Source organism: Sardina pilchardus, chromosome 15 (genome assembly GCF_963854185.1).
Source record: "Sardina pilchardus chromosome 15, fSarPil1.1, whole genome shotgun sequence".
NCBI classification, from domain to species: domain Eukaryota; kingdom Metazoa; phylum Chordata; class Actinopteri; order Clupeiformes; family Clupeidae; genus Sardina; species Sardina pilchardus.
The window spans coordinates 7,016,622-7,031,621 of NC_085008.1; the positions used below are offsets into that span (position 1 = coordinate 7,016,622).

The 15,000-nt window shown below is 44.6% G+C and overlaps 2 protein-coding genes and 1 long non-coding RNA gene across 3 annotated transcripts in view; 2 read left to right on the forward strand and 1 right to left on the reverse strand.

The window, feature by feature from the left end:
- kifap3a (kinesin-associated protein 3a) overlaps positions 1–6,992 on the forward strand; it is a 29,302-nt gene extending 22,310 nt beyond the window's left edge. The window contains exon 20 of the mRNA XM_062555857.1: positions 5,480–6,992. Within this exon, the coding sequence (XP_062411841.1) occupies positions 5,480–5,591 (112 nt within the window). The 3' untranslated portion in view covers positions 5,592–6,992. The remainder of the gene's footprint in view (positions 1–5,479) is intronic.
- Positions 409–4,674, forward strand: LOC134101944 (uncharacterized). Its single transcript, XR_009941468.1, has 5 exons — positions 409–1,178; positions 2,363–2,414; positions 2,630–2,700; positions 3,489–3,559; positions 4,553–4,674. It is a non-coding gene; the product is annotated as an uncharacterized LOC134101944 (long non-coding RNA).
- A 373-nt stretch (positions 6,993–7,365) lies between the features above and the next one.
- Positions 7,366–15,000, reverse strand: part of niban1a (niban apoptosis regulator 1a) — a 19,984-nt gene continuing 12,349 nt past the window's right edge. Inside the window, exons 7-14 of the mRNA XM_062556455.1 lie at positions 13,706–13,810; positions 13,003–13,165; positions 12,507–12,694; positions 11,942–12,088; positions 11,517–11,627; positions 11,265–11,372; positions 10,794–10,905; positions 7,366–10,493 (exon numbers count right to left, since the gene is read on the reverse strand). Coding sequence (XP_062412439.1) covers positions 8,893–10,493; positions 10,794–10,905; positions 11,265–11,372; positions 11,517–11,627; positions 11,942–12,088; positions 12,507–12,694; positions 13,003–13,165; positions 13,706–13,810 — 2,535 coding nt within the window. The 3' untranslated portion in view covers positions 7,366–8,892. The remainder of the gene's footprint in view (positions 10,494–10,793; positions 10,906–11,264; positions 11,373–11,516; positions 11,628–11,941; positions 12,089–12,506; positions 12,695–13,002; positions 13,166–13,705; positions 13,811–15,000) is intronic.

Consider the following 15,000-nt stretch of genomic DNA (forward strand, 5'->3'; position numbering starts at 1 on the left):
GAGAAAGAGAGAAAGAGGAGAGGAGGACAGAGAGCTAACGTGTGTATAAGTGATGGCTGGAAGTGATTTGGCCTAAAAACAACAGAGTGTTATGGGAGCAGGTAGGGGCAAAGCAAACAGCTCATATTTTAACAGCTAGAGAGGGAGGGACTGAGGGAGAGCGGGAGCAAGGGGAGATAGATAAATAACAGAACGAGGGAGGGAGGGAGAGAGGTGTTGTCGTTTGTTCATCGCGTTTCCGTCTCTCAGCTGAGCTGAGCTGTGCTGCTCAGAGGCTGTTAATGAAGTGATGTGTTTTAACAGACTATACTGAACACACACACACACACAGAGTTGAATGTCTGTAAGTTGTTGTCTATGTGTCTGTAAAACTCACTCTAGACAAATATTAGTCATCATGAAGTCATGAGGGACAGTTTAGCTTGTTTTTAGGTTTTATGGTTGTTTCTCTTTTTGGTGTGTATGTGTATTCGGTGTGGTGAGTTTCTGTGTGTGAATGTGTTTGTGTCTGCATTCAGTGTGGTGTGTTTGTGTAGTGCGTGTGTTTGTGTGTATGTGTATTTGTAGTGTGTTATGTTGCGTGAGTGATGTTGGAGCGCCCCCCTGTGGCTGACTGATGAGAAAAGCCACATGCAATGACGCTACTGCAGTGAAGAGCTCTAACACTTATCACTCTATAATCTGCCCAGCTGGCATCCTGACGTCAATTTGACATCAACAAGTAGTCAAGATTTTGACCAACATGTATGACGTGCATAAATATGCATAATTTCATTATATTTTGTAATGATTTCCTTGTGGTTGTAAAGAGGCCCAACAAAGGTATCAATCTAACATGTTTTTTCTGGTCCCTACATCTCAGGTCTATATTATTGACATTAAATCAACGTTGATTTGATGTCAGGAAATAAGACGTCAAATTGATGTGAAATTTATGTCAAAACAACGTCTGTTAAAATGTCTGAAAAGGTATATTATTAGCCTACTCATTGTAAACCGACGCGAGTTTTTCAACATCCTGACCCACACAGCAGAGGGTTCTAAAACGGACCCTCTGCGGCGGACTCCGTGCGGATACGCACATCGAACGCGCCCTTTCCAGTCCTAACGGCTCCTTCAGTTTTCAAATTTCTCGTTGATGAAGTGGAAGACGAAACAGCGGCGTCTGAAGGCTCACTGTAAGTATGCTCCTATATGCTTTATTTATGCAGCTACCGAGTCTATCCACTGAAAAAGTACTTTCATAACACAAGTAACCTACTTATCTAGCTTTATTTGCTGATATTATCCGAAGATTTGCTGGTCTGCAGATATTGCTCATATTTACACACCAGCTACGGTCTAGCTGCTAGCTTTCGCAAGCTAATTTAGCCCACTTTAGACAGGGCTAAATCCTGTCCAACTAGGGCTTTGTTACCCTTTTAATGAAAGCTAAACTCAGAACTGAGTTTAAAATGAGCAACGTTTAATTTGGTTTAACGCTAACTTTGTGTTTGTGAACAACAAAAGTTGGCTTGCGTTAGCTAGCGTTAGCTTGTTAGCTAACGATAGCATTAAAGTTACAGGAAAACTAGTTTTTGTTAACGTTATGAAAGCTTAGATGTTGGACTCGGGAGTCTTTAAGAAAACGTAGGCCAATTCGGATGTGTCTAAACATCATTTCTTTCTGGGAGGGAGGCTGATTTCACATTGTTCACCAGTCCGGGATAACGTTAGCTGCTAGCTAATGGTTTTAAATTATGAATGACGTTAGCAGTAGCCTGCTAGTTCTAATAAGGTAGCGCTAACCAGCTGCCGCATGCTCAAACACATACGTCATAGCTCGACATTCTCTGCTGGCAGCAACAAATAGCTTTGGGACTCGTGCTTATATTTTGTACACGTTAGAAACCAGCAAACAGGCCTACTATTCAATCTAAAAAGTCCGGTTTCCAGACGTGTTTCCTGGTGACTTTTTAGATTGAACTGTAGCTGCTAGAGATTACTCTCTAACTTTTACGAAATATAAATGCACAAAGGGCACGAGGCTATTTGTTTTAAATTTTCATGTAGAAATACTGTGGTCTACGAGTTCATTTAATGACATTGAACGTTCCTTGGAGTAAGATTTAACTGAGAAGAGGCAAAATAGAAGAGGCAGTTGTTGACTTCATGTATGTCCTTGCTTTGCCTTGGCACAGACCAGACACTTTGTTGTGAATGTTTAGAATATATGGGAAGAGGAGCTAAAATGATCAGCACCATATTCTGTGGATCCCAATATAATGCATTTTTTAATGGGGTGTATTATTGGTTATGATAAATATTTGGCCATTTCTTTCTGATGATAAACGTAATGCATATTTATGTATCTGTGTTGCAGGTCATTCACAAGTGGCTCCAGTCTGGTTTGGGGGTTCTGCCATCCAAGTAAAGTAAGCTTTACAGTTTTACATTTGATTTATTTGACTTTTGGTCTAAACATTAATAATAAAAAATAACCATATGCCTCTGTAACTGGTGTTACTAGTTCAGGACGAAGTGAAGGTAAATGTCAACATGCTTAAATGCCTTTGTCTGCTGTAATAAAACCCATCCTCTACCTCAAAAGCTCTCTAATGAAATGTACATTTATGTATCTGCGTTACAGGTTATTCACAAGTGGCTCCAGTCTGGTTTGGGGGTCTACGCTTTCTCATCCTGTCCTGCCACCCAAGTGAAGTAAGCTATACAGTTTTACATTTGATTTATTTGACTTTTGGTCTAAACATTAATAATAAAAATAACCATTATGCCTCTGTAACTGGTGTTACTAGTTCAGGACGAAGTGAAGGTAAATGTCAACATGCTTAAATGCCTTTGTCTGCTGTAATAAAACCTACCCTCTACCTCAAAAGCTCTCTAATGAAATGTACATTTATGTATCTGCGTTACAGGTTATTCACAAGTGGCTCCAGTCTGGTTTGGGGGTCTACGCTTTCTCATCCTGTCCTGCCACCCAAGTGAAGTAAGCTATACAGTTTTACATTTGATTTATTTGACTTTTGGTCTAAACATCAATAATAAAAATAACCATATGCCTCTGTAACTGGTGTTACTAGTTCAGGACGAAGTGAAGGTAAATGTCAACATGCTTAAATGCCTTTGTCTGCTGTAATAAAACCTACCCTCTACCTCAAAAGCTCTCTAATGAAATGTACATTTATGTATCTGCGTTACAGGTTATTCACAAGTGGCTCCAGTCTGGTTTGGGGGTCTACGCTTTCTCATCCTGTCCTGCCACCCAAGTGAAGTAAGCTATACAGTTTTACATTTGATTTATTTGACTTTTGGTCTAAACATTATTAATAAAAATAACCATATGCCTCTGTAACTGGTGTTACTAGTTCAGGAGGACGAAGTGAAGGTAAATGTCAACATGCTTAAATGCCTTTGTCTGCTGTAATAAAACCTACCCTCTACCTCAAAAGCTCTCTAATGAAATGTACATTTATGTATCTGCGTTACAGGTTATTCACAAGTGGCTCCAGTCTGGTTTGGGGGTCTACGCTTTCTCATCCTGTCCTGCCACCCAAGTGAAGTAAGCTATACAGTTTTACATTTGATTTATTTGACTTTTGGTCTAAACATTAATAATAAAAATAACCATATGCCTCTGTAACTGGTGTTACTAGTTCAGGACGAAGTGAAGGTAAATGTCAACATGCTTAAAGGGATATTCCGCCATTTTTGGAAATACGCTCATTTTCCACCTCCCCTCGAGCAAAACAATCGATATTTACCTTGTTCCCGTTCATCCAGCCATTCTGTGAGTCTGGCGATACAACTTTTAGCTTCAGCCTAGCATAGATCATTGAATCGGATTAGACCATTAGCTTCTCGCCTGCTAGCTTCATGTTTAAAAGTGACTAAGATTTCTGGTAATTTTTCCATTTAAAACGTGTCTCCTCTCAAGTTAGAAAGTGCAATAAGACCAACTGAAAATGACACCTGGCGTTTTTCTAGGCTGATTTGACATGGAACTACACTCTCATCTGGCGTAATAATCAAGGCAACTTGCAAACGTACCATAGGCGCAGTGATATCTTACACAACATCTGAAAATAGTCCCCATAGACAACAAGCAGTAGTAGTGCCAGTAGCTGCAAGTTGCCTTGATTATTACGCCAGATGAGTGTAGTTCCATGTCAAATCAGCCTAGAAAAACGCCAGGTTTCATTTTCAGTTGGTCTTATTGCACTTTCTAACTTGAGAGGAGACACGTTTTAAATGGGAAAATTACCAGAAATCTTAGTCACTTTTAAACATGAAGCTAGCAGGCGAGAAGCTAATGGTCTAATCTGATTCAATGATCTATGCTAGGCTGAAGCTAAAAGTTGTATCGCCAGACTCACAGAATGGCTGGATGAACGGGAACAAGGTAAATATCGATTTTGCTCGAGGGAAGGTGGAAATGAGCGTATTTCCAAAAATGGCGGAATATCCCTTTAAATGCCTTTGTCTGCTGTAATAAAACCTACCCTCTACCTCAAAGCTCTCTAATGAAATGTACATTTATGTATCTGTGTTACAGGTTATTCACAAGTGGCTCCAGTCTGGTTTGGGGGTCTACGCTTTCTCATCCTGTCCTGAGTGATTCTTGACATTGAAATTATATCAAAATTTGTCAATAAATGTTCATACTTTTGTCATTAATGTTTGATTTCGGATTTATGTTGAATTGACAGCGAAGCTTGATATTGAATGATAGCAAAATAGCATTAAAACATTGTCTTCCTATGCATCAACATCATGACATCTTGACATCAAATAAATGTTGAATTGACATCAAATGCCAACAAAACTTGACATGGAAATGACATCAACATCATGACATCTTGATGTCAAATAAATGTTGAATTGACATCAAAGCCTGATATTGAATGATGTCAAAATAGCATCAAAACGTAATCAACCATCATGACATCAAATACATGTTGAATTGACATCAAATCCCGACAAAACATGACATCAAAATAACATCGAAATGACATCAGCAGAGGTCAAAATCTTGACATCAAATTGACATCAGTACATTGACGTCAATATGACTTTCATTCTAGACCTATTTCGTGACGTAATTTTGACATCAATGTTCGATGTCATATTGATGTCAAATTGATATCAAATGCCCACTGGGTGGCTACAGTCATGTCATTCGGACAGGAACCTGTTCACATTTTCCGGTTCTTTTTCGCCCCTTCCTCCTCTGTCTTGTGTGTAATCGCATAATTTTATTGTTTATTTTTATCATTAAAACAAGTAACAGTATGCACCAAAGATCATAGAGCGGCGCTCTAGAATCTTCGGTATGCACAGACATATTTGGACATTTTTCACCTTTCCTTTATACAATATACAGTTTTAGTTTCATTTATCTTGCAACGATTGATTTAATTTGCGTTGAATCAGGCAAATATGTGATTGGTTAACAAAGTTGTCTGTCTGTCTGTTTGAACAGCTCCGTGTCAGAGGGGTTCGTCCAATCAGCTGGGACTCCGGTCCGACCCACCACAGCCTACGGCTTCCGGCCAGATGAGCAGTTCTACTACGGCTACGGAGCGTCACGATGAACACACACACTCGCGCTTCTCTACGACGCCAGAGAACGTTAGCGCTGCATCTTCTCAACGTCCGCGTACTATCACCCGTTGTACTATATACCGCAGCTAAGCAGCAACACAGTAACACGGTGAAGACACAGACACACACAGACACACAGACCTTACTCTGTTAGCGCAACGTTACAGCCTTTGCTGTTGCTGCTGTACTGTGTTTCTCTTGTGAATGTGAGATCTGTGTGTGAAGTGTAAGCTTGTATTTAAGCTGCCGCGTATGTGTATGTGTGTGTGTGTGTGTGTGTCTGTCTGTCTGTCTGTCTGTCTCTGTGTGTGTGTGTGTGTCACTGAACATGGCCAGTCTGTTGCAATTACTGTTCACACCACTCATTGGCAACTCTTATATCCTTTAATATGTCTTAATATTGACTCTAAACCTGGTGTTTGAAAAAGTCTTAATATATACTGTAGATACGCTGCACACTTGATTGTATTGTATTGGCTGGCAGAGGAGAAGATTGTGTGTATGTGTGTGCATTTATGTGTGTGTGTTCACGAGTGTCAGCTTGTCAGCGTGTCAGCGTGTGTGTGAGTTGTGCTAAAACAGGGTTCTTGCGAAGCTAAGGTCATTAATGCAAACTTAAGGTTTTACTAGTTTTATGTGCAATAGGGTTCATTACCTGCATGATGTGTCCACATTTCCCTAGCCATAGCATTGAGAATTACTGAAGGAGTGAATTTAATCTGGTACTTTAGTCTTACGGGCACCAGAGGGCGCCATTGTAGTATTTTATTTCCTGCTGTGGTTATGCATGATGACGAGTAGGTGTAGTTCATGACTGTCTTATTTCTTCATACATCAAGCATACTTAGGCTATATGTAAGCTTGCACACACACACGCACACACACACGCACACACACACACACACGCAGATGACTTTCATTAATCCTTTGCACATGCAAGCACACACACACTAGCTACTGGTTTTTGACTTTCACTCACATTTAGCCACATGGAGACATTCTTACTATTAACTTACACTATACTGTCTGTAGGAAGATGTATTTGTGCACATTGAATCCTAAAGGCCTCTCCACTGAGACGCCATTTTGACTGTAAGCTGTGGTCCTGTGCCAGACTTAGCTCGAGAAGAGGAAGAGGATTACCCTGTCATATTGCCTTTGTTGCTGGTTAACAAGACATTGTGTTTGTATAAAAAAAAATAACACATTTCATATTTATTTATAGTCTTTTTTTTATTCTTTAAACATATGTTTTTCTCTCTCTCTCGCCTGTGGGAGCTTAAAAGGGTCCTATCTTAAACTTGTGAATGTCATCGGATTCTGTTTTATATAAGAGGTCCTCCTCTCAGCCTCTGTGGTGCACTACTGGAAATAAACACTAAATCTGAAGACTCCCAGTCTCAAGTTTATTTAGACTCTGTGTGTGAGGAGTACTCTCAGTCACAGGGTTTTATTTTTCAGTGGAGGAACTGGATAGTCACTGGACTGGATAATCGGTGGTAGACCGCTCGGAGGCTTCGGAAGTGGGCAGATACTTACTGCAATGCTGTCCAGTGTCCCTTTCCATCATACTGTAGAGGCACGTGGCAATGGCGAAACCTAAAGCCTCCGGATCAAGAGACATCCACCCATGATGGATGGGGGTGGGGCAGTAGTGAGTCGTTCCATTCATACTTGACCTCTCCTAACCCATTTCTCACTTTCGGTCACAACATCACTTAGGCAACCAAACAAAAACACACTCCATACAAGTATTTGTCCTGATTTTCAGTGACGTGTTTATTTTGGTTTGTTGTCTTTTTACATGGACATGGTAAACTGAGGGACGGTAACCTGAACTGAGGTCAGTTGTAAAGGCCGGATGCTGGTGCTTTGCTAAGGACATGTCTCAGAAGCAAACTGGTGAGGGAAGGATTTCATTGCATAGTTTCAACCACCCACTTCAACATGAAATTATATTATATTAAAGCACTGCAACTCTATGACTGTGTAAACTAAAACTATTATCTGACCAGCACTATTTTCACACCTTTTGGGACATCTTGTGTCCACATCTTGGGCAGAAGACACACACACACACACACACACACACACACACACACACACACACACACACACACACACACACACACACACACACACATACACACACACACTGTTTGAAGAAAGGTGACTCTGGATTCTGCAGAATGACTGGTATGACTGGTATGGCGGGCTCCAAGTTTTCCAGGTGTGTTGCTTTCTACCGTGGAATGCTAGGCCGCCCAGGGCGTGTCGTCAAGTGCATTGTGAATCAACGCGGCAGGGAAAGTCACACACACTGTTAGGTCATTCTAGGAGGCAGCAGAAGACCAAGTGTACAGTACAAGCATTACAGACCTTATCACTGTAACTACACAAGATCCCACACATCTTCACACTTCACACACACTTCACCTGTTGATGATAACATGTACTTCATGTAAAAAATACAAATACAATAGATGCTTTGGTCTAAGTTGCAGTATGACGAAAAGTCATTTCCAATAAAAAAAAATCAGAAACACAAGACGTAGAATCTCACCATTCTTCAAATGCTGGAGATTCTAAAGCATACAAAACGAAAACCACACCAGAGTCTCTAACACTCCCAAACAGGCTCTAGTGTTACCTTGGGCAGCATAAGGCAGCGTTCTCTTACATTGAAACCCACAAAATGAAATATTTCCTTAAAACAGGCAATGAATGACTACATAAATGATGTGAAAGCGTTGTGTTTTCTTCACAAAGATTAAGGTCACTTTCCTTCATAATGACAAATTAGCTGTAGAAATCCAACACGCTTTTGAGGTTTTAAAACCCTAATGCATCACTTGGTCTGTACAAATTCCTCACATATCATAATTAAATAAATGAATTAACCAGACTAATTAAACTACCTACGGATCCCACGCACATTCAGTTAAAATCCTCTGAATATCCCTCTCGCATCTAAACAAGCCAAACCATATGCTTGATTTGATTTAAACATTCTATGACTCCAGATACGGAACCAGTATTTACTCACTGATCTAAACAGGGGGGCATGGGTGGCTAGACACACTGAGTTTTCAGAAGGAACAGAACTAACTGGTAGTGCGATAGCTGGTCAATTAGCCATTGTCAGTCCAGATAGGAATCAGTGGGGGAGGCTGAATTGGTATCCACAACCATGACAAAAGGAATGCTTGGTCCAGGGTTTACTATGTTGTAACAGTGAGTGCCTTGCAGTTATTCACTCTTTTTTGCTGAGTCATATTAGGCCATTTTGACTTATTGACTGGGGCTTTGTGGGTAATGCTGTACAGGTTCCTCCACCTCGATGACCTCCACAATCAGGTCACGGATCTCCTTCACGCTGTCCATGAGACTGATGCTCTCCCCAGCTGAAGGAGCCTCGTCGCTGGCCTTAGGGCTAGCTGCTGTGGGTTGATCTACGCTACAGTCAGGCGCGGTCTCCTCTGTGCTGCTCTCCTTGGGGTCTACGCATTCCTCCACCTCACCTGATCTGGGGTCAGCAGCGCTGGGCGCTGCGGACTCGGCATCGACAGACTCCTCCACCTGCGCTTCAGCTGCCTCCGGCTGAGGCTCGTCGGTGTCGCTCGGGTCAACGGCGGCCTCCCCGTCGTCCACACCAAGCTCGATTTCCGTGACCTCAGTGGTGTCGTTCTGTTCGACGGTCACCTCATCCACCAACGCCTCCACCTCTGCTGGTGACCGGTCGTCAATGCATTCCACTACTATGCACTCTTCTGCCCCCGATTCCACGGGCACGGAGTTGGTACAGGGGGCAACCTCCTCGGCATCCGCACTCAGCTCCACCTCTGTGTCAACTGGCAAAGGCTCACTGGCAGTGATGTCCGCCACAGCAGGGTCAGAGGTCAAGGAAGGCTCACTCTCAGGCACGGCGTTCTCCTCTGTGGCATCTACGCTCATCTCCAGGGCAACGGTCTCCTGAGAGACGGCCTGAGCGCTCTCCTCAGCATCGGCCTGGCTGTCCTCGGCCGCAGGGGGATCCACACAGGCCTCAGCCGGAGCAGGGGACACGGGTGTGGGGCTACCCTCGGGGACCTCCCCCTGACTGGGGGGCTCTGCGGCGACTGCAGCCTCCTCGGGCTGCTTGTCTGGTACACCCGTTTCAGTCACTGGGGCGCTCGCAGTTGCAGGCAGTGCGGGAACGTCGAACGACGTTTGTGTAGCGATGGTGATAGCTGCGTCTGAACTCTCTACAGCGGCCTGGTCTTGGTCGACCGCCGATTCTGTGGTCACTGCGCTCGTCGGCGGAACTTCAGCCATCTCCGTGGAGACCGAAGATATGACATCAGCCACGACAGTGGCCGCCACCGTCTCCTCTGCTGCAGCACCAGGTATCTCCACGGCGGCTGTCTCCGTGGTTACAGAAGCATCGTGTACCGGTGTCACACTCTCTACCACAGAGTCCTTTGTCGTCGCATTAACAGACTCTGCGATGGGACCGGTGGCTAGCTCAGCCTCTGTCGCGGGGGCACCGGCTGTATCGGGACTCTCGCCTTCCCCGGCCGGACTGTTCACCTGAACGGGCGCCAGCGTCTCTCCCACCTCCGCCCGCTGAGACGCTGCTGCGTCCGGCTTGGCTTCCGGGCTGCTCTCGTCCTCCTCCTCCGAGACGGGGCTGCAGGGGGCGCTGAAGCAGGGGCTCCCCTCGGTGCCGTTGCCCAGGAGGGGTGAGGTGGGCTGGGGCTGGCGGCTCAGGAGGCTGCCCGCCCTGGCCGGGCTGCCCGGCGTGGAGCCGGGAGGGGTGGAGCGCAGCGAGTAGGTGCTGGACTGGCTGAAGTGCTCCCTGCTCATCTCTGAGATCAGGTTGTACCGCTTCATGCTGACGGCCTCTTTCACCACTGAGGACCAGAAAAAAGGAGAGAGAGAGAGAGAGAGAGAGAGAGAGAGAAAGAGTGAGAGTGACAGAGAGAGAGAGAGAGGGGGGGAGGCAAATAGTAAAGAGGAGCATCAGTAACTGCATAGTAAGTACATAGATACAGTAACTGTATAAGGACATATGTATATAGTACAGTACATACTGTATGTATTCCATTGGGTACTAGTCATAAAGCTGCTATTAAAATGAAATGCATGCTCCTGGGCTGCACTGATCTGGGAACAGTAACACTGGTCTAGTTGAGCTGATCTAGCCAGCCTACCTTTAGAGACCTCCGTCTCCAGGATCTGCAGCAGGATGCCCTCGTAGACATTCTCAACAGTGATGAATGGAGCATGGTCAGCAAAGATGTACTGCTCAAACTTTGGCAGCTCCTGCAGAGAGTGGGACAGAGGAATGCACACCATCAAAATGAAGTACTGTATGATCATATTTATCGAACAATACTAATTATTTCCACTGAGAATGAGTCAGGTATCGGCTTTACAATTCAGTCTACAGTATGTGTGGGGGATTTCTGGTTGGACAACACTTAAGTACTTTTTTGTATATTTATACCTTTTTGCATTATCAGGACAGTTAGAGATTGACAGGAGGTGAGTGGGAGAGAGAGATGGGCTAGGATCGGGAAATAACCCAGACACTCGAACCTGGGTCCCTGTGGGCTCTTGGACCCATATATGGTACAGGTGTTGTAGCCAGTTAAGTATGTATGTGTTGAATGTTGACGTACGTCTTTGACGGTGGGGGCCAGGTTCCTCTTCATGCTGGGGAGAGTGATGTCTATCAGAGCCTGGCGGAAGATCCTTTTCCTCACCGTGCTGCTGTCATAGTCATATTGCTGGCAACAACACAAACACACCTCTTATGTAAGCAGGTGCACATGCAAATACAAAGTGTGTGTGTGTGTGTGTGTGTGTGTGTGTGTGTGTGTGTGTGTGTGTGTGAGTGTGTGTCTGTTTGTGTGTGTGTGAGTGCCTCTTACCTTCAGAACTCTGTTCTTTGCTCTCTCCATGGCCAGTACCCAGTTCTCAGGGTTGTCATCTAGAGCCTTCAGTAACAGCAGCTCAAAAGTGTAGGTCATATTTTCCATCAGCTAAAAAATGTACACACATATTTTACGAAATGTCCAGCAGCAGTGGAAGAAAGCAGTATAATGTCATGGTAATACGGTACCTAATAGGACATCAAGAATGGTATAAATCTGAATTGTGCTATTGAATTGTGTTGTGCTATTATTATTATTGTGTGTGTGTGTGTGTGTGTGTGTGTGTGTGTGTGTGTGTGTGTGTGTGTGTGTGTGAGTGAGTGAATGTGTGTCAAGTGTGTGTCTTAGAGCTCTATTTCTATAAATAAACAGTGTATTGTGTGTGTGTATGTGTGTGTGTGTGTGTGTGTGTGTGTTTGTACCTGCTGCAGGTCGATCTGTGTGCTGTGGACCAGGCCTATGACGTTGGTGTAGTTGAACCTCTGCTGCAGCTCCTTGAGCTGGTCCTGCAGGCTGTTCACCCTTTGGTAGCACGTCTGCAGACTCGCCTTGCTCATCTCAGCCAGAGCCTGCAACAGACAGGGCATCAGACACCCACCCACAGTAACACTGGGAATCTGGATCTGCCCCTCAGAACCCAGTCAAGCTTAAACAAGGATCAATGGCTAGGTTGTCTTCGGGAATATCAGCCATGTAAGGCAATGAGTACAATCACTCAGGTACAGCTGTGTCCTGAAGCTACAGTAGGCTATATGTTGCATTGAGATTGAGAAAATCAATCATCTCTACGTCACAAGGTGATGCCTTGGATAGAGGAGTCGTTTATGTTGATATTCACACACTGGCACTTTCAATTTCAATTTCAATTTATATAGAGCACCAAAACGTTACAGGTCTCATGGCGCTTTACAGGGTCTACAGTCCTCTACATCACTCTGCATCAGTGAGCGATAATATCCACCACCTGTGGCAGCACTGCCACCTCACCGTCTTGAGCTCGTCCTTGGCGACGCCCTCCTGGAAGGTCTGGCACAGCTCCTCCATGGTGTTGGCCCCCAGTAGCCGCGCCTCGTCGAAGCCCGAGCTGACCGGCTCCATCAGCTCCTCCAGCACGGACGCCAGGAACGGCTGCACGTGCTCAGAGCAGTGGCGCTCCGCTGGAGCCGTCACCATGGCTACGACACGTACGCAAGGACAAGGACAGCGGTGAGATTCCGACGGAACTGAAGCAGGGCATTCAAGAATCTTTACTGTATGTGTGTATGTGTACGTGTTATGGAGACTGGATGGCTTTTGTGAGCATGCGAGTGGGTGTCTGTAAGTATGCTTGTGTTTGTTTGTGTGTGTGTGTGTGTGTGTGTGTGTGTGTGTGTGTGTACCTGTGAGTTTGTTATGCAGTAATGCCTCGGAGCTGTGTGTGTGTAAGAGAGGGAGAGAGAGAGAGAGATAGAAAGAGAGTATGTGTGTGTATGTGTGTGCATACCTGTCAGTTTGTTCTGCATGAACGCTTTGGAGCTGGTGATCTGGTCCATGTTTGAGCGCAGTAGCACCTCCTGTTGGCTGGCGTTGGTCTTGCATTCCTCCTTCAGAGCAGTCAGCCCCTCCAGGAGATGGCCCTGAATCAGCAAATAGGCAGCTTCCACCGTCTGACAGACACACACACACACACACACACACACACACACACACATACACACTCAGTGAGATGTCTCACGACAATCACATCACATTAGAAGACACAGGTAGCACTGATCAATCTGTCATCATTCAGTGACTAAAACAAACAGTCTTGACTATTGACATCTTCTTGATATATCAACAGTTTAAAATAAACCTGTAAATTACCCCAGGCTCTGCCTGAAGCTGACGCTAAGCTAAAAACAAGGAAATGAATCTTCAGATAATACTATGGAGAACCTGGGGCTCCCGTTGGAGGTCTTTTCCTTTCATAATCACAATCCTACTCCTACACATTTAGATCAGAGGATCGCTGCTGTGGGCTGCAGCCCATGCTGTTCCCCTGCAGATGGAGCTGACAGACAAGTGAAAGTGTTCTGCTCTGTCTCGGCAGACTGCTCTGAGATCAGCGCTGCGCTGTGTTGTATGTGATTGTTGTTGTAGTTGTTGTTATTGTTGTTTTAGTCGTTGTTATTGTTGTTCTGTTAACGAGCTTATCAGACACTCACAGCAAACCACACCCTCTTCCTCTCCGTCTTCTTAGCCTTCAGCTTGGGCAGCATCTCTTTCTCCAGAGAGGGAAGTAACTCATTCATCAATAAGTTGGACAGAACCTACACACACACACACACACACACACACACACACACACACACACACACACACACACACATATATATATTATGTACACAAGTAAGCAGGTGTTATGTACATAAGCATGCAGGAACACAGAGCAAGATGTGGGGATGCATATTCCATGTGAGGCTCTAAGATGCAGCATGTTTTCCTACTGCTGGCTCCTTCCTCTGAATTTTAACGTGCGTGCAGGCACTCACCCACACACCACCACTGCCGCACAATTACAGCAATGCACAAAGAAGCATCTCACACACACACACACACACACACACACACACACACACACACACACACACACACACACACACACACACACACACACACAGCCAGGTGAAACCATTCACTGAAACTCCCAGTGACATATTTAACATTCCATACAGCATTGTGCTGTGACGTCTATTTGTACCAAACTTTATCGCTCTCAGGGGAAAAACATGTGCATGTGTATTATGGAGTTACATGTTACATTGATTTTAGTTGTGCTGTGTGTGTGTGTGTGTGTGTGTGTGTGTGTGTGTGCTGGCATGATAGGACAATTTTGTGATTATGCACCATTCTATTGAAAGGTGGAGCGTGGGTGTGCTGTGCAAGATTCCTGTTTGTGTGTGTGTGTGTGTGTGTGTGTGTGTGTGTATGTGTGTGTGTGTGTGTGTGTGTGTGTGTGTGTGTGTGTGTGTGTGTGTGTGTGTGTGTGTGTGTGTGTGTGTGTGTGTGTGTGTGTGTGTGTGTGTGTGTGTATGTGTTGTGCATAAGGACAATGGCTGCCCTGTGAAACAGTGGGAGGGGGTGTATCCTGAAAGTGGGATTTCCTGGTTTGAGAACTATTCACAACACCACTCTGTAAAAATAAACTCACACACAAGCACACACTCACAGTGTTGCTAACACATACTGCATATTTCTCACACTCATCTTTCCATCACATGGGCCACATGTACAATAGATTCCTCACACTGTCACCACACACAGAGATATGTAAACACCATTCATCCGCTGAGTGACGGCCATTGTGCTGACAAGCCTGGATTCATGATGACAAACGACACACTGTGCTCCAGCTGTCGTTGATCTTACGCTTTAAAGATGCTGCCATCTTAAACATCCACAGAAACTCTTAATCCTACAAGCTAGCTGTAATTCGGTTAGTGTTACATATCAGACATTA